This window comes from Calypte anna, chromosome 10 (assembly GCF_003957555.1).
Source record: "Calypte anna isolate BGI_N300 chromosome 10, bCalAnn1_v1.p, whole genome shotgun sequence".
In the NCBI taxonomy this organism is placed as follows: Eukaryota; Metazoa; Chordata; class Aves; order Apodiformes; family Trochilidae; genus Calypte; species Calypte anna.
In genome coordinates, this window is record NC_044256.1 from 13820952 (window position 1) to 13844210 (window position 23259).

Sequence of the window (23259 nt, forward strand, 5' to 3'; positions counted from 1 at the left end):
GCTGTTTCACCAATTTTTTTTACCCTATTTATTTACCACCACTGATGTTTGTTCTCTGTGATGAGAGTGGTAAAAGGACATGCAGCATTTCAGTCCATTTCCATACACTCAGGAAACAACTGGAAAGATCATGCTTGAGGCTTTTAAACCCTTAACATCAGAGGAATGTCTGGACAACTGATGAGACAGAGGAAATTCTGTCTGGGTGAGAGCACAAATAAAAGGACATGAAAGACCAAGAACTTGCCAGCCTGCTCACTTGCTCCCAACCAAATGGTCATGTTACTCTCAACTGCTTTACTTTAGTGGAATCCACTATTTCATCTATAAATGTACTGATAGAATTAAGAAACACTTAAAAAGTGCAGGCCATTTCTGCAATTCCATAGCTTACCCCACATGATAAAATACCAGACAAGACAGACTGTCCAGACTTGACCTTTGTTTCATGTCTGTGAGCTTTTTGGCTGCATTTAGTGAAGGTTGCTTTTTTTTCTTTTTTTTTTCCAAACTTACTTGTTTGTGGGTTTTCCAGACTTTTCTCTGAAGTTAAGGTAAATTAAATTTTTACTTACAGACCCAAATGATAATTCCCCTTGGAAGGCACCAGATAACAGAAACCTTGATGGATGATCCCAACCAGGTTCAAATACAGCCCACATTCTAATAGAGAATGAGTCAGTCTTACCATGACTGTGGAGACTGCAGCAGCTTCATCCTCTTTCTTCTTCTTTTTCTTCTCTTCTGCAAAGCTTAAGCTCTCACTGTGGATGTTCTGAAGGAGAATGCCAAAAGATATGGAATTAGAGGCTAAGCAGAGAAGAAAGGCCCGCCAAGTAGTCTTTGCTCTGGCCAGCTAACTGCATTAGCAGCAAGACAGAAAGACAGTGATACAAGAAAGATGGAAATGGGAGAATTTCAAAAAAAGAAGGAAAGAAAAACTTATTTGATGATTTGTAGATTCAGAAATATGTCTGTGAGAAAAGTCCCTAGCAGCAGTACCTCTGCACCCCACTCCACCTTCCCCAGTATGCCACGTCTGTTGTACAGATCCTGCAGTCCTCACTCAAGCACCTAATTCCTCTCCAAGCAGCTAAATCCCACTGCAGGTTTTGGCAGCCACATCACTTTACACTGTGATGACTGCAGTGTTGTTGACCTTTATTTGCCATTGTGGTTAACAGCAGTATTAATCTTACCCCAAAAAATCCACACAAATAGAGGGGAAAAAAAAAAAGCCAACTAAACACCGGCTCCTCACTCTTCCTTCCCTGCTCAAGCAAAAAGTCAGCATGCTTGGTCCCACTGGTGCTGAAGTGCTTATACTATTACTTGACACACTAAAGCTTGAACAATAAGCAAATCAAGTCTTGTCAAGAAGCTTAATAATCCCCAAAGGTGCCCACATGCTGCAGGTGATGCACCTCTCAGCTTCAGATACGCAGCCTGTGATTTTGCCACTTAGTTTAGGCCTTACCTGTACATAAGTAATGAATGAGTAACACTGTGGGGTCAAATGGGAACCCGAGAGCTTCACCTGCAGAGAAGCAGAGAGATTGGTGTTTCTCCTAACTCAAGGCAACAGTCCCTTCCCTCCAGCAGTGGGCTCACACTCACCAGCTTTTCCAGCCTTCCTGGAATTGCATTCGAGGCGCTGCGACACGCTTGAATATACTGCAAGGAAAACAGGAGAGATTTTCTTCTGTTCCCCACCCTGCAACCTGTACTTCCAGGCAGGGCTCAAAGCAGCTCATCCAGTGGTCCAGTGGGGAGGGCAGGATCTGTAAGAACTATCTGCCCCAGAGACTTGCTATGTCGCAAATGCCATGCCTGCATTCCAGAGCTGTGAGACAGTGCTGGAGTATCCACCACATTGTCTCAAACTAGCTCTGCTAGCCTGCTTTCATGGCCCCACCTCTGATGCTTCAAGCCTCAGATGGGACTGAGTGGCCAGGGCAGGACTGCTGAGCACTGTGACAACACTGCTGGTGTTGTTGTTCACTGTGGCATACAGAGGAACCTACAAGATGCCCTGGAAAAAGCCACTCCAAGCCACACGCAGCGAACTTCAGCTGGAGAGCAGCTTTCCCTTATCTTTGCTCCTACAAACTCTCACTGCTCAGAAAGGTCATGAAATTGAGAGCATGAAAGCCAACAGACTAAGAACTGCAAGAAATCAACAGCCCAGTACTGAGCATAGCTGCTGCAGGGGTCACTGTGAGCTCGCTGTAGCAGATGGGGAAAAAGTTTTTAGATCCTATCCATCCCCCTGTCAGCAGAGCAGCACTCACATGTTTGATGAGGGAGGTGAGAATTGCGTATGTCTTGCTAAGGCTTCTCAGCAGTGTGTCCACACAGCTCCCTGCAGGGAGTGCTGTCTGTACCAGCTCATGATAAACTGTCAGCAGAGTCCCCAGCTGCAGAATTACACCTTTCTCCAGAGCCTGGGTTTGGTTTGATGCCTGAGAAGAGTCTTCTAGAAGAAAGAGATGAATTCCTGGTGAACATGTGTCTAATGAATCCAGTTGTGCCTGTGGGAGCCACAAAAGACCTTTGTGTCTGGTGCAAAAAGCACCAGAGTGGCACAGGGAAAATAATTACTGAAAGGATTTTGTGACCACGCTCTCTGTCTTCCACTGTTCATGTGGAAACAGCTGAAGGGAGACTTGATGGTACCTCAAGCACCCCAAATATTATTTTGCTTTCTATTTTCATCTGGTTTTGACAAAGGTGTAACAGTAAGAAGTGGACCACTTTAAATACCTGACGTGTCTGATCCCAGACTGGTGAGTTTCTTGATAAGCCAATCCACCTCTTCAAGGACCTTATCTGCCTGACCCAGAACCAGCAGCTAGGACAGAAACACCAATAACAAAACAGAATTTTTGGAGGAGTTTGGCACAATGGGCATCTACAGCTACTTACAGCAGAGTAGCCCTGTACAGTACAGATTATTCCATGCAGAGTATTTTGACTCACAGTGACAGTAGGGGCTGCAGTCTTGGTATTCACTATGGCAAAATGGGACTGACTCTCCACTTCTACATCCTGGTCAAGGAGAGAATTCTGGTGAGTAAAACTTAGCTGCTGTCACACAGTTTGCACCAGAGGTGGACTCACTTCTGCCCTGATAGCAACAAGTGATGAAGAGTGAGACTGCGTCTGCGTGATACCTGATCTATATCTCCCAGGCAAGCATGGATGTCTTGTGCAAGTTCACGCATCAGACTGACAGGACTCTTGTACAGAACATGGAGACTGAAGAGCAGAGACAGCAAACCTCTGCAGCAAGTGATATCTTCTGTAGGGGAAAGAAAAGAAAACATCACAGAGCTTCCCTAGCTATTTAAGAATATCAGACATCCAGTGAAAGAAAGTCACAGATTCGGTATCGATTTCACAGTCTGCGATCTGCCACAGAATGGTACCTAAATATATCTGCAACAAAGAGCTAAAAAAAAGGACAGACAAGAGCAGAGCACCTAAGGGTCTAATATTGGACTTGGTACACCACATCTAAACATGCTCCCCAAAGCTTACTTACCAAGAGCATTTTCTTTGCAAATTTTGACTGTCCAAGTCAGGAACTGAAGGAACTGCACAAAAGGGGAGCAAGTATTATGGCTTTGAAACAGAATTCAAAGCATAAACCTAATAATTATTAAAAAAAAAACACACAACAAAAAAACCCACAAAACCAAAATAAAACACAAATTGGAGATCAGTAGAGTCCCCTTCTGGCAGAAAGTCATAGTCTCTGAAGCTCCATAAGGACATTACAAGTACTAACAAGTGAAAAGTTGAGATCCAGGACAGGGGAATGGCTGTACATTCCCTTGGACAGGGCAACAGCTCCATTTAATTTAAGGTAAATGATGACTCCAGACTTCTGGCACACTTTAGGTACAGTCTCTAGCTTGTGAAAGTAGTGCACCTCTAGCCCACTTTAGAAAATGCCTCCTAGCATGGAAGGAATTGGGCACTCAGCCAGTTTGGACTGGCTGCCCCTTTTCTGGCTCTAATCCCACATGGAAGCCATCCCACATCCAGGTTCTGTAAGGAGTCCCTGTTCAGGAGAACAAGTCATTCAGACTCCAGGTGCCTAAGGGCAGGGTCAGAAAATGCAGAAATGGGGTGGGAAGACAACTTGTTCTTAGCTGTCCTTACAGCCATCTGATAACTTAACCACTGTCACTCTGCCATGTCTGCAGGAGAAGGCAGAACATGCACACATGGCAAAGGCCTCAGATGTCAACCCAGTCTGATAATCTTCCTCCCACACCTATGGCTACCACACACATTCTTGCCAGCCCACCAAGGCTGTGGAGTACCTGCTGAGAGGCTGGATCCAGGAGTTTGGACAAAGTGGAGAGAACTGTGATGAGCAACTGTGTTTCTTTGGCATTGAAGTCATCTTCAGCACTGCTGAACTGGTTCACCAGAGACCTCTGATCATGGGAAGGAAAGAGTGTGCATGCTTGTTGCAGGACCATTTTAAGAAGTAAATAATCAGAAGCTGTGGCAAATAAAGGAATCAACAACAAGGAGAATGACAAAGACAGAGAGAAGATTCTTCTAAAGAGCAAGTGCTGGATTTTGTTAGGAGAGCTTGCACAAAGGCCCACATAGGATTCAGTGTGACTTTTACAACACTCAGGTAAGTTTATGCTGCACTGAAGGACATTATAGCTCTGTAAAATACATGTGTGCTTCAATCCAGCTCTGCACAGTGTCCTTAAGAAGCTTTCCTTAGGGATCATAAACTTTTCTGAACTGTCAGTGAATCAGTGTCACATTGACTATCACATAACTCAGTCCTGTGGTCGAATAACAGAGAGCTGGCAGTGTTTTCTGCCAGAATTACCAGAGCTTTGGAACATTTGCAGCACACAGTGGTCCTTACCTGAAACTGTCGGATCTGGAAGGAGGCTTTCTCTGTGACATTAATATCCGTTTCTTCTGCGTCACCATCAGTAATATCTGGCATGGAAAGAGAGAAAGAAAAAAGCTAAATGCCAAGAGCAGAATACAGGATTTATTTCCAAAAGTGGGAAAGACTGCAACTGCTCACAGCTAGAGGAGGCATACAGACTGCAAAAACTGTGGTGAGCACAAAAATGTGTTAAAGGCAAACTTCAAATAGACAAGTGCTATATCAGACCCAAACTATCCTCTGCTGACAGACTGAGAGCTATATAAAAGCAGGTAAAGATATCTCTGGAGCTTGCCTCTGCCCTGAAAATCCTTGCTGCTAAGCTCACCTTGTTACTGAGAGGCAAGGACCAGACCCCTCTCTCTCTACTTATGGATAAAGGGCACCAATTCCCTAATTGCTCACACATGGGCTGGAACACAAAGCCTGAAAAACAGACCAAAATTGTACCATGTGCCTACCCAGGGCTTGTAGAAACTGGGGTATCCTGGCAGCATACAGCTGCTGCACCGCGTTGAAAATCCGCAGCAAACCTTCCAGGCACAGAAGTGAAATGGTTTTGCCCTTCTTCTTCCCTGACTCCTCAACGACAGTGGGAATTGAAGTGTACCTCCAAAGCAGGACCCTAGGGGATGGGAGATGAGTTAACATCACATGCTCCAGTAAAGCTGGCTGCACAGTGCAAGAACTAGAACAGAGCTAATCACATTTTCCTCTTAGGACCATATTTTTAATATAACTAAATTGGAAGGTTTTTTTTCCTATAAGAAAGCGGAGGGAGAAGAGATCCATTTTTAAGATCTTGTTTCAGTGTCAGAATGCTACTGCATTCTTACTGCACAGCTAAATAATTTAATTATTTGCAGGTGCCAAGGGACCTTCCAATCCCATTTCAAGTCCACACTTATACACTCATTTCTTCCATCGGCTTTTCTTCAGTCTCAGGCTACCCAAATACTGACCACTGGCATCAAATAAACTAGTGACAAAAGTGCTTTGCTCTTGGCAGGTTGAATCTGTGAAATGTCAGGTATCTCTATAGGGCTCTATATAAATAAAATCAGAAAGGTAAAGGCAGGCAAAGCGAAGTGAAAAGCTTTCAAGAAAGCAAAGTTGTTTGTCCCAAAAGGAACTTCTATTTGTAGACAAACATCTTTTTCCTGCTCCCCTAAGCCCACTTATTTCCTTTTTTGTTCCCTCTCCTTTCTTCTCATTAGTTCTGTCGCCTGCACAGATGATCTTATTCTATTTCAATGTCCAATCACACAAAACATGTAACTCACATGTAGTCCTAATGACTGCAAGAAAAATAGCCTCAATTATTTGGGACGAGACACAAAACAGGCATTATTCATGGTAGGGTAATTTGCATTTTGTGCTCTCTGCTGACTGGGGTCTGAAAAGACCCCATGCAGATATGACCTAGATCACAAAAGACATTTAGATGCTTAACATTCCTGGATTTCCAAAGGGTTAGATGCATGAATGTCTTCAAGCATCTTGCAAAAGTCGTAACCAAATGTTTTCTAAAGCTTGTGTCCCTCTTACATCTGTTTTATACTGTAGCTAGAAGTGAATTTCAATTTAATTGCAACCCAGAGGCCTTAAGAATCCACGTCCTACCTCCTCTGTGACAATGAATGATGAACCAAGAGTCAGAAAGAGGCTGAAAATGAGAGTTTGATGGCATTTGGTTCTTCCAGGCCAAGTACTGTTATTAGAGCTCCATTATTCACTCTGGCACAGAAACAGTAGTGCCTCCACTTGATTTCTCAGGAGCAAAGAAAGGCAATGATCTCAACCCAGTAATAATAACTGAAACAGTTACAGTCTGCACTCTTCTTTCAAAACCCTACCTGAGAATCAGAAATCCCTGGAAGTCGCTGCTTCTGTTTTAGGCCTAATGTCTTCACGTGCTACATTGACTCACCGTGTGATCTTGCAGAGGTTCTGAAACACTTTCTCAGGATTTTGTCCATCTGGTCCATCAGTTTGTCCTGTCTCCTCCAGCTGCTGCACCTTCTGCAGAGCTACACTGACAGCGTAGCGCAGGAACTCCATGCTGGAGCGCAGAACTGCTAAGCTCTCCTCATGGCTTTGGGCATTGTCCCTGAAGAGTCAAGAGCACTGTCAGAGAACTGAGGATGTACTGAAAAAATATAAACATCCATTTACAAAGGGAAAGACCCTTTGTTTTGGTAGCTTGTAGTGAACATGCAGGGGATAGAGCTCCACCAGCCTTTCCAAATACAGTAACAGACATGGTTTGAATCAATGTCTGGCTTTGCTCCATAGAGGACTGGAACTCAAACACTCAAGTTTGTTGTCTGGGGAATGGACCAGTATTGGAAGAGCAGAGACTCCTTAAGGTCTTACAAGTCATAAGCAAGGTCCAGGAAAGCTGATTTTCCAATATCAAGAGTTACACAGCTGTGGTTCATGTCTGGACTATGATGCTCTCCAGACCAGCAAGTGCTGTTACCATGCATGCTTTGTACAGAAAGGAAACTGCCTGCATGGTACATGCAGTGCACAAGGCAGCCAGCATGCAGGCACCTCCAAAGCAGCTTATGAACAGACCTTGGAGCTACTCCAGATGTGACAGCCTCTCACCTGAACAGAGCTGTGAGCAGAGTAGATACAAAACCCATAGATAGGAAGCTCCGTGTAGTTTTGTTGCCCAAGGTAGATTTGTTCTTTCCAGCTTTCTCCTTCAGGATTTCAGAGAGTTTGTTGTAACATGTAAACAAGCCTAGGACATCCTCAAACTTGTTCTTACTGCAATAAAGTAGTAGAAAGTATTAACTGAGAAAATCCAGTCTTATAGTTTCCCATTTGAAGCTTCAGTTCCCAAACTACACAATGACACTTTCTAAATGATAAAACCTTGACATATGACATCTCCCAGCCTCCCTGACAGGGTACACCTCATCCAGTCCTCCTTGACCTGCTCTTCTCCAAAATGTCACAGCATCTCTCCCACAACACATGACATTCAAGAGGAAGACACTCCCCAAGGCTCTGTGAATGTCTATGCCACAAGGCACACATGCTCAAAAACATCAATCTGATTCTGTGTTGGCACTATTACCTTGTGCTTGCAATGAGCCTGTACTCCAAGAGTGAGGTACAGGATAGCACATCTAGTGCTGGAGGGAAAGATTTGACATTTTACCTGAAATTCCCTATGATGAAATTGTACTCAATCAGGACCTCACAAATTCCCATCACCTGGATGGCATAGATGTTATTCTTTACACCAACACCAGATGACAGAGAAAAATCTGCCGACTTATCCTAAGAGGTAAAAGAACCAAGTGAAAAAATCTTAACAAAACCTGACAAGAATTCAGTGTCTTCTTCAACTGAGTCAAAATGAAAATCTGATTTACCAGCTCAAAGTCTTCCAACTCACTCTTAATCATTCGTCGTGTGACAGATTCTAGCAAGTCTTCAAAGTTTTGCTCAAATCCCACATCCTCCTCCTCCTCATCGTCATTTTCAGCTCCTTGGCACGGACGCACGGTGTTCTTATACCAGGCAAGGCAGTGCTGGATACAGCAGAGCAGATGGGCCTGAAGGAAGAAGCCACACACTCACACACAGCAGAAGTGAACACAGGCCAGACTGCTCCAGTTGGATGCAAAGAGCCGTACCTGCCTCAGAGGTTCACGTGAGTCTCAAGGATAAGCCTCAAGGATCCCCTAGATTAAGGGCATCCATAATTCTACACACTCAGTCCTAGCTTCAGACTACATTGTCTATACAGGTTGTAAAAACTTAACTCCCCCTGCTCCCTCAGTTCAGCTACCTCAGCTTCTGAAGGAGATGGAAAGGGAAATTCTAAAAGGGCTCTCACTCAAGCTGAAGTGTTTGCTCCCTTCCTGGGTGTGCTACTGCAGCCCAGCATGGAAGCTTCCTTAGGGGAAAACAAAGTGATTAATTTGAATTTGTTCTCTCAGAAATCCAATGAATCATTAAGGTCTCAACTCAAACAATTTCAAAGGTGCAAAACCAAAGGGGAGATTCTTTCCCCTGCTACACACACACTGCCAAACTATTTTATGTGGAATTAAGCTGAAGGAGGGAAAAAACACACAGGGTTAGCTCAATAGAGAGTAACAGAACCACACTATTCTTTGAGCATTTTTCACACAGGGTCCCTATACCACTATGCTAGCAGAGCTCTAGTAGATAGCCTGAGGCAGAGGTGAGATGCCCAGATCTATTGTCATTAAAAGAATTTCTCCAAGCTCCAAGAGGCTGAAGATATACAAGGTATTGAGCTCATGTAGCAGCACAACTAAAATGCTACAGAACAGTTGAGTTTGCAGCTGTGGCCACCCAGAGGTTTTTGCTCCTACCAGTGGTTCTTGCAGAAAGATTTGATCTCCTTGAGCCATAATACATCCCTCTAGTTTCAGTGGAGGCAGGAGGTCTGGCTGGGGCAAGTAATATTGCTTTATCTGTCACAGAAAACAAGGAATAAAAATAACCAGTTACTTGGTAACTGAGCCTCTTAGGTTGTTTTAAAACAGAATACGATAATCTTTGTATTCCACTCTACAGAGCAAAAACTGGCAGTATAATAATGGGACTGTACATGTTCATGAGCCACATCATCTGCTCTGTTAGTAATTAAAATCCCTTCTTGAGTTCCTTATGTACCTCTCAGCCAGGACATGTCACTGCCCTCAAACAAGTTTACCTGACCACTTGCTCTTGCCTCAACATGCAACATCACCTGCTGTGTGCCCATCCTTTACACAGTGAGGAACAGTAACTGCTTCCGCTGCCCATCACCCCTGCTGAACACCTGGCCCTGCTGTGGCACCCAGCTTCCTGACCTCGGGGTGCAGGCAGTAATGGAGGCTACTCCTTGGGACTAAAAGAAATACATGACAGACCCTGACTGCATCAATTCTGGGCTTTTTGGCACACCACTAGAAGGAGATATGCTCCAACTACTGATATAGGATCACAACCAAATAGGGAAAGTTATATATGTAATGATGTTATAATATTTTATGCATTTACATGAAGTTCTCATTAAGTGCCCTCTGCTCTCTTCCCAAAAGCTGCCTTGGCTGTTCTTGTTCCCTTCTCAGACTCTATACTGTCATGGGAAAGCTGGAATTAGTCAGCATGAACTCTACGGATAATTAAAGGGAAGAAAATTACTTGTCTCAAAGAAAGCACAGCCTGTCCAATGGATTGAGGAAATGTGATTGTCTTGTTGCCATGAGCAACACTGTTGGGGGATGAGTTAATCCTCCCAGATCTTACATGGACTTGGGTATTCTTCTGATGGGAGGACACAATAATAATTATTGTGTCAGCACACATCCTTGGGGAAGTATGGGAGGGTGACTGCTGTGCACTGCTAAGGAACAGGGAGCACACAAAGCCCTTCTCTGGGCATCACACTTCTCACAGCATCTCAGAACTGAAGGGTTGGAAAGGGCTCCATGACATCTTTTCTCTTTTGCCCTGTGACAGAATATGAACGAGTCTCCAAATGTTTCCCAATCTGCTCTCTTAACATAGAAGGGATTTGAACAGCTCCTTAGGGAAGTGCCACAGCACTTAAAAGATGTTTCCATTGTAAGGGAGAACTATTTTCCCAATATTTAACCTGAATTGCTTGCTACGCTGGTTGCAGTGCATCATCTTAAGAGTCATCTGCAGCCAGGCCATGCAGCAGTCCTTTACCTGGGACAAGAGTGTTTCCATTATAGAGCTGGCCAGCTGGGAGTTCCTGCGAAGGACATCATAAAAACCCTGAAGACAGGAAGGAAGGACAAGTTGACTCACACAACAACTTAAAAAAAAAATAAAATTAACCACATGCATCAGTTGGCATCATAAGACAGCAACCACCCTTTGGCACCGCAAGGAACCATGAGGAAGTAACAATGTGCTCAGTGTAAAACCCCATACCTGGCAAAGCAAAGGCACCACAAAAAGAAGGTATGAATCAGAAAGAGTATGAATTTCCTCACAGGGCCCCCTCACAAGCTAGATCTCCCTAGCAGCAATGGCATCAAGCCCAGAGTGACTTTCACTGCTATTTAACACTAGCACTAGATCCAACTTCAAACTGTGAAATCCTGCTTCAAAGGCAAAACAAGACAGTGGGAAAACTGTAGGAGACAAAAATACTTCAGACTGAGAAAACTCAGTGGATGGATAAAGCAAGCACAACTCTTTTAGCAACAGTGATGGTTACACACAGAACTTGCAGCTCACCAAAAGTCAGTCCAATCAAGGCAAGAAGGAAACAAAATCTCTGACCTAAAGGTTTTCTTTCCCCCCAAGGTGGCACCCCATGGTTACTTTGGGAGCTAAGATATGCACCCGAAAGTGGCTTTTTAGATAAGGCCATTTGTCACAAGAAATCTAAAGGACAGACAAGCCTTTATAGAAACTTGCAAAAGGAAGAGAAGAAAAGATAAATCCCTGATGCAGTCTCTAAAGAAGTTTTTACATACTCTCTAGCCAGGATTTTCTTTGGGGCCCTTCATTAACCCTCAGCAACTCTGCATCCATCTGATGCCTCCTATAGCACTTCTTTTCACTGTGCATCAAACATGCTTTCCATTTCCCAGGCCACACCACAGGAAGAGAAACATTGGTGCATTTCTGCTCTCAAACAGCCCATGAGATGAGGATGATACATCAGGGTGTCTCTGGCCTTACAATAGTCCAAAATAAAAAGAAGCAGGATTGGAAAAAAAAAAAATACAGTCCTTGGTACATATGTCCCATGAAGAACATAACTGAGCTGATAGGTTGTTTCCCACAATAATGTGATCATTATTTACCTGGGGCTACAGTACAACCAGATTACAGAAGTGGCTGTTTAAAAGGAGATTGAAGAACCCACGTTTACCTCGTATAACATGAGTCGAACATCCGCTTGCTGGCTCAAACATCGCCTCAGGCTGCCCAGGATTTCAAGGCAGAAGGCCTCATTAGCTGCTGAATTATAGCAGGCATGAACATCTGCCTGGACCTGAGAGGGAATATTAGTCATGTTATACTGGTTACAATTCTCAAATATCACAGCACCAAAACAAGGTGATAAGGGGCCCAGCTCATGAACAAGCACTGAAATAGTCCTTAGTTTGCTGCCAGGATCTTTATCATCATCATCATCATCATCATCATCATCATGGAGCAGTGTGAATGCTCCCCAGAATACTGCCACTGTGTACAGCTTCTTCTTGCACTTTGCATTTTGCAAAGCTTTCCTTCCAGGACTAATCCTTATTAAAGGGTTGGGTTTTTTTTTCCATTTGGTGGAAACACTCCACTCACAAGTTTTTCAAATAGTGCATATTAGACACAAGATTGTCTCATATGTCCACACCAGTGACTGCAGAACAGCACTTACCTGAGTGGCACCAATGGCCTGGCTGCACTGGGAAGAGGACAAGCTACCCAGAACCTTGAAGTTCCTTAACAGAAGCAAAAAGCCAGCAACTGCTGCTTTACGAGCATCAAGCTGCCTGTGAGCCAGGGAAAGAAAAGAGAAGCATAAGGAAAATTGAAGCAAGAACCTAAGAAGTAAACACAAGATCAATTCATCAATGAAAAAAGGCCCACAAATAGAAACTGACTGTGCCCAATGGAACTGTGTTCTCCAAGAGAGCAGCACAGTCCCAAGTATTTAAGAGCTTGGTCTTAAATCCTTCACTCTACATTCTCACAAAACTCAATTTTCTCTCTGATGTGATGTTCACACTCAGGGAGAGTCCCAGGCCAAGACCCATGGATTAAATGTCCCCTGAAAACTGAAGAGTGTCAAAGAGCTCTTCTCAGAGCTGGAAAATTCCTCACAAAAAGCTGGTGTTCTGCTTTGGTCACCAAAAACCTGGGCCTTTCCCAAGATCCCAAGGGTCTTTCCCTTGCCTTGAATAATAATCCTAAATTATTAATTCTGTATTCATAACCAGAACTGTATTCATAACTGCCCAAGTAAATCCAGGCTACAATCACAGCATTATGAAGACAGCAGGATGGTTTGCTCAAAGCATTACCAAGACAAAAGTCTGCTTCTCTACCACATTGTAAGGGATCAGAGGGAAGGTGGTAGCTCAGCATTTTGATTAGTGGTTCCTTCCAGATCTCCCTAGCACCCAGATGCACTCAGCAGTGTAGACACATGTTGGAATCAGTTTTAATTTTGCCTGCTTATTTGGAGTTACCAACAGCTTTCTGAATTTTCAAAGCCCATTCATTTGGGAGCTGTGAATATACTACAGTACCAGGCTAAAGGGGTAGGGAGTGTCACCATCTAGTTATGGGAAGAACATGCTAAGAAGACATTTGGCCAAAATAAGCAAAAAAATACTTCTGCTCCAAAAACATAAATGAGTTTTAAAAATCTTTTCAAAGAATCCCCATCTCATCTTACCTGGAAAAGATAGCTTTCTGGAGAACAAGGATCAGGGAGTCCCTCACTGACATGCTGACTTTGAGCAGAGGCTGGAAAGGAAGATAAGCTTTGGAGAGAAAAGCACTAAGGAATGCCAAGCCTGTGGGGCATATGAGCTCATCTTCCTCAGGCCCATCTGGCCCTGCATTTCCAATACTGTCATCAGTACAGTAGGAGAACCAAAACATTTTCAAACAGTATAAAATTAAATGCAGAGAGCTGTAGCAGTGAGATACCTTAGCAGGTTAAGTGAGGACACAGGGCAAGGGTTTGGGACAGGAACTGTTATTCCTGGAATGGATAAAGTAGGTAAAAGTTTAACACCAGGGCAAAGCAAAGAGAAATACTGACATGGAGTTTGGAAGGAGAAAAATCAACCTGACAGCTACAGCTGTTTAGCTAAATACTGTATACTGGGTTTTCTACACTGTGCAGCATCTGGGCATCTTCCAGATGAAAGGTCAGCACAGAGCAGTTTCAGGACTGTGCCAGAGCACACCATATGGCTTTTGCTCCAGGGCACATGCAAATCCATGCTTGAAGAACAGTTCCATGCTACACTGAACAACCTACAGCAGATCATGAAGGCTTATTTTACAAGAAAGGTTATTAGATCATGCATATAATTGTTGCCTAGAGCTGTCACTGGAACTAAAGTAGCAAGGATATTTGTGGAGAAATCCAAAGCTTTACCTGTACTGCCCGGAGAAGCCCTTGCACTGTGTCAATGGGCAGAAAGGACAAATTGTCAAAGGTCTCCATGACTTTGGAGGATGAAGTCTGAAGTACAAGAGGAGCAGACACAACAATATTGGACAGCAAGTCTGAAAAATAAAATTACAAAATAAGCAGTGCTCCCAAGGGGGCAGAAAAGTCAGAGTAAAAGATGTCTATAAAGCTAACAATTACAGAATAATCAAAGCCCTTCCATTACACAGAGAGGTCGTCATAGGATGAGCAATGAAAAGCTGAGCTCTGCTGCAGGCACAAATTGTGAAACAGTCAGCCCGGCTGCAGGGCCTCACCCACCAGAGGGCACTGAGGTACAAGAGAACAGGGTGCAGCACAGGCAGCTCGGCAGCCCCAGAGCCTCCCAAGCACCTGCCCAAGGACGAAGAGGAAGGCAAGGCTAGGGACGTGTAACAAGGTACTGACTGATGGATACCAACTTTCTGTACGTCAGCTGTTCCATGGCAACTGCCTGCAAACATATTTTTCACCTGAGATGAATGCATGGTAATCTGATGCAGCTGACACCTCAGTAAGAGGAGAAGGAACAACTGATTTTCTTGGCTTTTGGTCACTTTAGCAGGAACTCATTCTGAGAAGCAGAACAAACAGGTTCTGAGTGTCCACAGAGCAGGACATATTTCTCTCTTTCCTGTTACCTATGAAGTGGCTGACTGGAGATGCTGCTTTTGTGAGGACTCTGTTCAGGACCTGCTCAAGAATATCACTTTTGATGGGCTCATGAACCTGAAATGAGAAAGGACAATAACTAAAAATCAAAACCTACATAAATTTAAGATATTCCTGCACTTCAGAGAACAAGCATTGTGCAGTACAAAGCAAATCCAGAGCTGATAGGTAAGGTAGGACTGGTTGCTAGAAGCCCTTTTCAACTAAATTCACACAGAGAGATTCAGATTTCATCCCAGTCCAATCAGCACCAGCACGAGAAACACACACAGTGTACACTTGAACATTATGGGTTCACTTTAGTGAAGTTGCTGTTTCAATCCCACCTCTGCCAGATTTCCTTTGTACCTATGATTTTCTCTACTTTCCCTACAGTTCCTTGGAAACTATGAAAGGGATTACACACTTATCCTGGTAGCTGGAACAGATTAGGGTTAGGTCTTTATGAGGATGGCTTCTTCCAACTGGATAGGGGAAAATAAAAGACTAAATCTAGCACTGCTTGTAAAACACTCATGATGGATACAGCAGGCAAGGTTTTGACACGATTTACCAAGAGAGAATAAGAAAATACCTTCACACTCAAAAAAACCCCCACCCTCTCCTAAACATACACTACCTTAAAAGTTTCCAGCAGGATACTTGCTCCCAGTTTGCAAGCCTGCTGGGCTGGAATTTTTGAAAGACCATAACTGGCATCAGAAGCTTTTCCTCCAAAGGGCTTTTTTGGTTCATATGATTCCATTAAGCTGAAGCCAAGGTCCACCAGGCCCTGAGTAACATGGTCCCAGCCAAAAGCACTGGGGAAAACATTAAAACAGACCAGGAAAGAAACAACTTAAGTCACAGAAAAGGTTTAGAACAGAGAAGTTTAAAGCAAATTCTCTGGCAGTCATTCCAGGGTCCAAAGCAGCAGTGAGATGCTTGATCCCACCAGGGAAGATGACATTCCTCATAATCCCATGACTGTCTTTAGCCTGAGGGATAGGTGCTCAGCACAACACTTCCTGCAGTCCTGGTTCTCCAACCATCAGACTCTCTTTCCAGCCCAAAGGTTTCCTCACTACAGGGAATGATGTGTGCTCAGGTGTGATCTGAACATGACTGTAGGCTACAGTCAGGATGCACAAACACCCTACTGACCCTGAGTTCTTCAAGTCAGGGAAGAAGACAGAAGAATGCCTGGCATCAAACTGAAGGACAGCTGGTGATAGGTCAGAGAGATCCCATAGGATGTTGAAAGGACTAACTATGGGAGGGAAAAAAATAGTGAACCCATCACTTAACCCTTGATCAAAACACAAACTACAGCTGGCACCATGACTCATGCTATCAGCTGCTTTCCCAGTAAGAAACAGGGTCCTGAGCAATTTAGTCCTTTGTACCACCAGATGCTGAGATCTGAGGTAGAGGGGGTAGATTTATACAACTGCATTTTGTTGGTTCGCTTCTTTTTAAATTCACCAGTATAAAACTGGGATAAAATACCTGGATTTTGACACTGTTCCCTGCCAGAACCTGGTCAGCACTATTTAGAATCCCACAGCACTCTAGCAAGGCTGAAACTCTCCCTCTCCCAAAGCTCACAGAGTGTTCTGCAGCACATGGCAACAACTTACCTATTTTCCACCACTTCCAGAATTACAGCAGTTACATCATATTGTTGAGGAAACAAATCCTGCAGAAACTTGGAGGCCTGAAGTAACTGCAGGTCCTTGCAGCTTCTTGTGATTGATGTTTTTAAGAAATCAAATATCTGGAACATGAAATCATTGGTGTGAGGAAATTATCTTTGAAATGGGACCTGTATCGTCTTGGGTATATTCCAGTAAGATCACCAGCCAGAGCACAGGTTCCAGTACAGCCTGCCAAAAATCTTAACCTCTTTCTCAGGACAAATACACCAGCCTCATTAAATGCCTCAAGGAGGGTAACTCACTGCCAGGTGGCCATCACAGAGCCAAAGTATTAAAACAAACAAAAAAATGACATGGCTTTTCTTCTCACCCCACAATACCAGCCCACAGGAACCACAAATCTGGCAAATTCTGACATCGCTCTTTTACAGTGTTCACTAAACCATGGCATACCAATGATCTAACTGCCTCCCCATGAGCATCCTGAGACCATTTCAAGTCTAATTCTGGTGGAACTATGACTTAACCATGCACCCTTCTCCTTTACAAGAAGTGCAGTGTCCATCCCCATGGAAGTTCTCTGCAAACTTACCACCCACATACCTGCTCCTGCAGTCTGTGTTTCACTGCAACCGACAGCAAAAGTGCCACACTGAAGGGACACAGGGCTCTAGCAGGGTCCTTCTGTTGCTCAGCCTGGAAAACAGCAAGGAACAGTCAGAAAGCTTGTGACTTTCAGCTGCAGAATACAGCAAGCTTGGGGAAGCTGTCAGGCCCGTATCACACTGCTGTTGTGGCAGAGAAAGAAATGTCTCTTCAAACATATCATAGCACCTGCCAAAGTGAACGGGACTGTGACCATAAAAATTATTAAATCCCTTCTAAAGATAAGCAATTAAGATGATTTTTAAAACCCTGCTTCAACACCTTCCAGAACAGTGCCTGTTCCATCTTAGTGGTACCTTTAGATGCCTGATTAGCTCCTCTCCTAGGTCCTGATCCAGGTTGATAACAGAAACAATATGGAGAATAACAGTGCCTTCCACGTGGCGAAGCTGGTCTAGGGGTGTTGTGGCTACCTCGAGGTCCACTGACCTGTAAGATTTATAAGAAAAACAAAAACAAGCCATCCAATGCATAAATCATTTCTTATGCATTAAAGAAGACTTGCACAAAGTTTGATAGTTTACACTGAAGGAACACAAGGCTGGACCAAGGTGACTACAAATACTCAGGCAGTAAAGAAAGGGGAAGACACAGAAAGAACTTACTGTGGAACCTTCTGTTCTTCCTTCTGTCTCTTATCCAACTGATTGAAAAAACTGATGATTCCTTCTAAAACAAACTTCTTACTGCCCTGCAAGGCAAGACATTACATTAAGCTACTGCCAGGTCTGCAGTATCCCAGAGAACTACACTCTATTCCTACACCAATTACAAATGTCATTTCCCTTCTTAAATCACTGAGATGGGAGAGGAGACTCCTGTGCAGTTCATTTCCAGCTAGGGTGACTCTGATTTACTTTGCATATTTCTTTTGACAGCACTTATTTATTGAAGAGCTGGAAGAAGCTGAAGCTCTCAGCTTTTTGGTTTGTTTCTTTGTTGGTTTTGTTTGTTTGGTTTGGTTTGAAGTTATTATTAATTAGAGAGGAATTGTAATAAACAATCAAGGGAACTTTCAAACTCCTAGGCTTAAATCTGTCACCACATTTTGGCCAGTGGTCTCAAATGACCTCTTACAACACACATGTAATTTGTCTTTGACTGGATCATTCTGGCATTGACTCAGCCACAAATGAAGCAAGCAAAAGTGGCAGATCACCCTGTCAAAGGGAGAGATGTCACTGGTAGCCTCTGCTTGCAGGAAGAGCACAATAAATGAGACATTTCCAGTACAAGACAGTCTACAGTCACAAGACAATCACAGTGCATAAGCTATCATTACAGCACACAGACCAGAGAGTGAGTAAAAACACACTTTATAACACTGAAAAATCCCAGTCCATTTTGCTGTCTGCTAGGTCTGTGCTCATCCCTTAATTCCCAAAGATTTCCTTCTTCCCCCACAAAGATCAAGGTTGTATCTTCCTCTGAACATTCAGCTTCTTCAGGCTAGAGGGACTTACAGAAAGAAACCAAACCAAACCAAACAACCCCACAGCAGTTTGGAAACAATCACAATCCCTGCCAAAACTGAGCCTGTACCTATTATTTTCTCATGGTACATGCTTAGGGAAGGCCAACTCCCACGAGCTTTTACCTTTGCAGAAAGCAGCAGCAGCTGATAGACCAGAGGGGGAATTTCCTGCAGGTCTAATTTGGAGAACATCCTAAGGACCTTTTCCACCACAAACTGCAGCTCCTCTCCTGACAGTGGAATATCCCTGTTGAATGAAATATGCAGCCTAATAATTTTCACTGATTTTCTTAAGAAGCCCACAGCAGATTAAACATGTAACTAGACAAAGGGTCCCAATGCACTACAGACAGGCAGCGAGTGCTCCCAAAGTCCTCACCAGTTGCCACAGATCCCTCAATACCCTCCTACTGTCCCAGTATATTCTTCAGCTTTCACTGCTTGGATCTCCCCCATTAATGCATTGTTAATTTGCCAAGGCTCACTCATCATACATGGAATAAAAACCACAATGCCATGCCCAGTGTTTGGGGCACACCTGCCCAGATGTGTTTTGCATCCAAATGGATCTGGAGTGGTTGTTCATCAGCTCAAGCTATGGTCAGGCCTCCCACTTCTATTTGGCCAAAACATTATGTGAAACAGGACACAGACATGGCCATAGCACAGTGCTGATGTTGAAAGGAAAAAGAATTACCTGAACATGTTGGCAAGGTGTATTGCACACTGAGGATCCCACCTGGTAAAACAAGCACACGTCAGAAAACTGAAAACGAGCAGAATTTATTGCTTATCCCTTCCCTCCTCATACACAAGTATTCAATATCACCACTTCCCTGTTACCTTCTTATATTAGAAGCCAGATTTCCACCAGGAATCACCACTGTCACCCCAACCACACAGGCTTATCATGGTTCTGAACTCCTCCGGTCCCCACAATAACAAGCACCAAGAAGGGAGTAAAAACAAGCACTTCTTGAGACCAGTTAGTGCATCTTTATTGGCAAGATGGGGGACCAGGGTGTTCCCTTGCCTTCCCAGACAAAGAACATGCTACCACAGGTTCCAAGATAGCCAAACAGGGCACAGACAGTGACATAGAGCTCATCATGATGTTTTTTTCAGAGCACAACATGAAGCATGCTATTTTGCCACATCATGGCAGATATGTACATACTTGCTGGAGCAGAGGGTATTTATCAGCTGTTTCTTAAACTCCTCCCCATTCAGTTCACCTGAAAAAGCCAGTGTCTTTTAAGAGATGAATCCAGGGGCAGGGAGGACAGGCTGGGGAGAAGGAACTGAGAGGGGTTACCTTGCCCATAAGCCAGGTTCTCCTTCGAACTGGCCAGTGCAGTGAGAACAGTGGAGAACAGCTCCAAGGATTTCCCATTAGCCAGATTGCCACCTTTAATAACATCAACAAAGAGGGTGGCGAGCTCAGCCAAGGCACGGCTGGGCAGCTGGCGAGCCTGGGAGAAGATACAATGTAAAACAGCCTTGAGGGGATGGACAGGAAAATCCTCTCTAAATGTCCAAATCATCGCCAAAACCCAGCAAAGGATGACATCTCTTACAGTGAATGTTCCCCTAAAAGGAGAATCCATGTCACAGAACTCTATTTCATACAGTCCTTTACAGAACAGAGCAAGCTGATGGAATTACAGGTTTGGAGTTTGAAGTCTAAATACCCAAAGATAACCACACTCACACAACACAGCAAATTCCAACACCAGGGCAGATCAGTGGAAAGGAAACATATCACTTTCCTTGGAGGCCTTGAGAAGTATCTCCATCTACATAAGAAACTATACCCAGCAGACCCCAGAAAAGCCAACCCAAATGAGCTTCTACCTCCAGCATCAGCAGTCCTATGATTTCAGACACCTTGCTCAAATGCAGGTCCCCTGACTCCACAAGGGGGATACAGTGCTTGTAAACCTGAATCCTCCTGAGAACACCACTTTGCTGGGAGCAAGGGGAGCCTTAAAATGAGAAAAGAAAGACAACAAATAAAGAATTCGGGGGGAAAAAGCATGTAAGTAACAAGTTGCTGAACAACAGGAAACTAGCACGGCTAAACCATCACTTGATTGCAGCTCCCTGTGTTTTTTTAATCTGTCTGGCAAATCAGATAAAAGCAGAGCACAGGAAATGAGAATCTCTTGAATAAAACAGCCGAAGCACTCAGCCCTGACGTGGCACCCTGTGGTTCACTCAACCTGCTGCCAGAGACCAGGAATTGTCAAAAAGCTGAGAAGAACCAGCTTGGCAATTAAGTCTCAGCTGTCCAGCCCAGGTCTACCCCAAGGTACCCAAAGGTAAAGCCCACGTATGACAGATGAATCACGTCGGGTTTCACATGTCCCCTATCTACTTTCATACGTCCCGTTTCCCTGACTGGCTGGTTCCTACCCACAGTGACACCTCTCTGTGCTGCTGACCACTGACACCACCCACCCGGAACCCACCCATGGCAATCAGTGGGGCTGGGGCCACAGCCCCCCTCCCCACCCCACTCCCCCAAAACGCAACTCACCTTTGAAGATCGCTCTTAGCAAAGCACCCGTCTCCCTCCCCTTCAGGGCCTGCCTTGTCACCATCTCGCCCAGCTGCGAAAAGAAGGAGACGCTGTGAGCTTCACCCACCCAACAGGGCCCTCCGGGGCGTCCTCCCCTCCCCTAAGGGCCCAGAACGCGGGACACCGCGCACCTCGCCCTCCTCCAGGCTCTGCAAAGCCTCCTGGAGCCGTTCCGGGGCCTCCTCGGCCGCCAGGGCCAGGATGCGCTGGGCCATGGGGCTGCGCTGCCGCTGGACACCCCCGGCCGCCACCCCGAAATTCCCGCCCGGAAGTGCCGGTCCCGTCACCAGGGCAACGGCGCCCGCCCCCGGCAGGCGCTTCCCGTCCCCGCCATCGGCCGCGCCCGCCACCCCCGGGGGCCGCGGGTTCGAGTCCCGCCTGGTACGGGCAGCGTGGGGTGCACCCACGTCGGGTAAAGAGCAGCGTGGGGTGCGGGGTTGTGTAGTACGCAGGCGTTTGGGGTGCAGCAGGGGGTGCAGGGTGTCATGAGGAAGTGTGGGGTGCAGGCACATGGGGTGAGGAGCCGAGGAGGTGGAGGGGAATGGGTGGAACTGCGTCCCTTGGCATAAAGTGACCATTCAGGGCCACCCCCGGCAGCAGCAGAGCTTAGCCCCCCACGCGTGCCACCCACGTGGAGTGTGGATCCCTTTGAGTAAACCCCTTAATTCTGGGGGGCACGAGGGGTGGCCATGGGTGCACAAGGAGGTTTAGCCCGCCCGTAAGCAGTGGGATTTAGCCCCAGGATCCGGTGCCAGCTCAGCGTGGGAGCTTTCCCAAACCCCGTGCTCACGGGGAGCAGGGACTGATGGTGCTGAGCGAGGGAGAGCGGGTTCACCAGGGGACACGGGGTGGGGGATAACGTGACCTGGCCAAGAACTTCCCCAAGGGATCTGGATGTGGTTCCTTTTGGGGTGGGTTCCCCTTGGGAGATGGATCCCCCTGGGGGCTGCCACCCCTTCCCAAGACACCTTTTATCCAGGACAAAGCACCCACTCGATAGTGCCAGGGGTTGTGCATGAGTCTGCAAAATTATTTCATCTGAGATGAGTATGATGACCACGGGAACGCAGGTCCCCTCTCTTACTGCCACACAGGATATTTGGCCTGTTTGGGACAGGCTGACAGCGTCCCTTCATCACACACCATCTTGCTTTCTGGACAAATGCCCAATGATCTCTAGGAGGCACTAAGGGGGACACAATGAGGCCTTGTGCCAGGGATGGGGTGGGAAGGGGACAGGGAGGGTGGGAGGTCTGCCATGGAGAGCAGCACATGGAGCCCCTGGCCATGGGGGCATTGCTCAGGGTCTTGGCACGGGAATGGGTTTTCCCTTCCCACTCCCCCCTTCCCTTCATCTGGAGTCTTGTGCCTTCTTCCCCCTCCCTCCCTCGCAGCAGGGTCTCAGCTCCGTTTGCAGGGCAGCCCCATGGAAATGAAATCCTTAAATCCTGGTGGCATTACAAAACATGCCTTGTGTAAGCCCCTTCAGTCCTGTGCTGGTGCTTAGCCTGGTCCCACCACCTCCCCAAAATCCCCATTACAGTTAGAGCCCAGCTGAGCTCCTTTCCCGTGCTGGGAGACTGAGCTTCCCACAGCCCCATCCTTACCACATCCTCACCCAGCTCCTGGAGACCCTGCCCCAAAACGAGTCAAAGCTGCAAGGGCTCCCCTGACCCATGCAGCTTCAGCATGCTGGGATGTGGGTGTCCAAATCCCCTCATTTTGTGGTCCTGCTGCACTCACGTGTGGGCTCAGAGCAGTCCCTGTTGCATCCTGGGGTTTCCCTTGCGGGTCTGCAGCATCAACCCAGGGGCAGTCTGGGCTCCAGTTCCCAAGGCTTCAAGTGGGCAACCATCACTCTCATCACTTGGGGGCATCATAAAACAAAAAATATCTGCCCATGGCTTTTTATTTGAAAAGCTGGAAGTGCACCTGCCTGGACACTGCTTTGGGTGACTTCACTGGGGAGGAGTTGGAGAGTCCCAGGTAGGACCAACCTCAGGACCATCCTTTGCTATGGACATATTCCTGCAGCTGGACCCTGCCCACATGGCCACATTCACAATGCGACCTTGCCAGGCTTTTTGGGGTGGAAACAAGGGAATAGAC

At 45.7% G+C, this 23259-nt stretch overlaps 1 protein-coding gene across 1 annotated transcript in view; it reads right to left on the reverse strand.

The window, feature by feature from the left end:
* The window catches only part of FANCI (FA complementation group I), a 23288-nt gene extending 1923 nt beyond the window's left edge, over positions 1-21365 (reverse strand). The window contains exons 1-34 of the mRNA XM_008491968.2: positions 21282-21365; positions 21109-21181; positions 20424-20554; positions 19885-20041; positions 19747-19804; positions 19267-19308; positions 18693-18816; positions 17701-17786; positions 17392-17524; positions 17033-17125; positions 16412-16548; positions 15412-15592; positions 14762-14849; positions 14067-14197; positions 13353-13423; positions 12330-12444; positions 11826-11948; positions 10646-10714; positions 9298-9399; positions 8326-8508; positions 8109-8230; positions 7547-7711; positions 6864-7043; positions 5395-5558; positions 4904-4980; positions 4332-4448; positions 3545-3596; positions 3174-3301; positions 2980-3048; positions 2764-2851; positions 2292-2476; positions 1618-1674; positions 1478-1537; positions 689-775 (exon numbers count right to left, since the gene is read on the reverse strand). Coding sequence (XP_008490190.2) covers positions 689-775; positions 1478-1537; positions 1618-1674; positions 2292-2476; positions 2764-2851; positions 2980-3048; positions 3174-3301; positions 3545-3596; positions 4332-4448; positions 4904-4980; positions 5395-5558; positions 6864-7043; positions 7547-7711; positions 8109-8230; positions 8326-8508; positions 9298-9399; positions 10646-10714; positions 11826-11948; positions 12330-12444; positions 13353-13423; positions 14067-14197; positions 14762-14849; positions 15412-15592; positions 16412-16548; positions 17033-17125; positions 17392-17524; positions 17701-17786; positions 18693-18816; positions 19267-19308; positions 19747-19804; positions 19885-20041; positions 20424-20554; positions 21109-21181; positions 21282-21365 — 3732 coding nt within the window. The remainder of the gene's footprint in view (positions 1-688; positions 776-1477; positions 1538-1617; positions 1675-2291; positions 2477-2763; positions 2852-2979; positions 3049-3173; positions 3302-3544; positions 3597-4331; positions 4449-4903; positions 4981-5394; positions 5559-6863; positions 7044-7546; positions 7712-8108; positions 8231-8325; positions 8509-9297; positions 9400-10645; positions 10715-11825; positions 11949-12329; positions 12445-13352; positions 13424-14066; positions 14198-14761; positions 14850-15411; positions 15593-16411; positions 16549-17032; positions 17126-17391; positions 17525-17700; positions 17787-18692; positions 18817-19266; positions 19309-19746; positions 19805-19884; positions 20042-20423; positions 20555-21108; positions 21182-21281) is intronic.
* Between the last annotated feature and the right edge of the window lie 1894 nt (positions 21366-23259).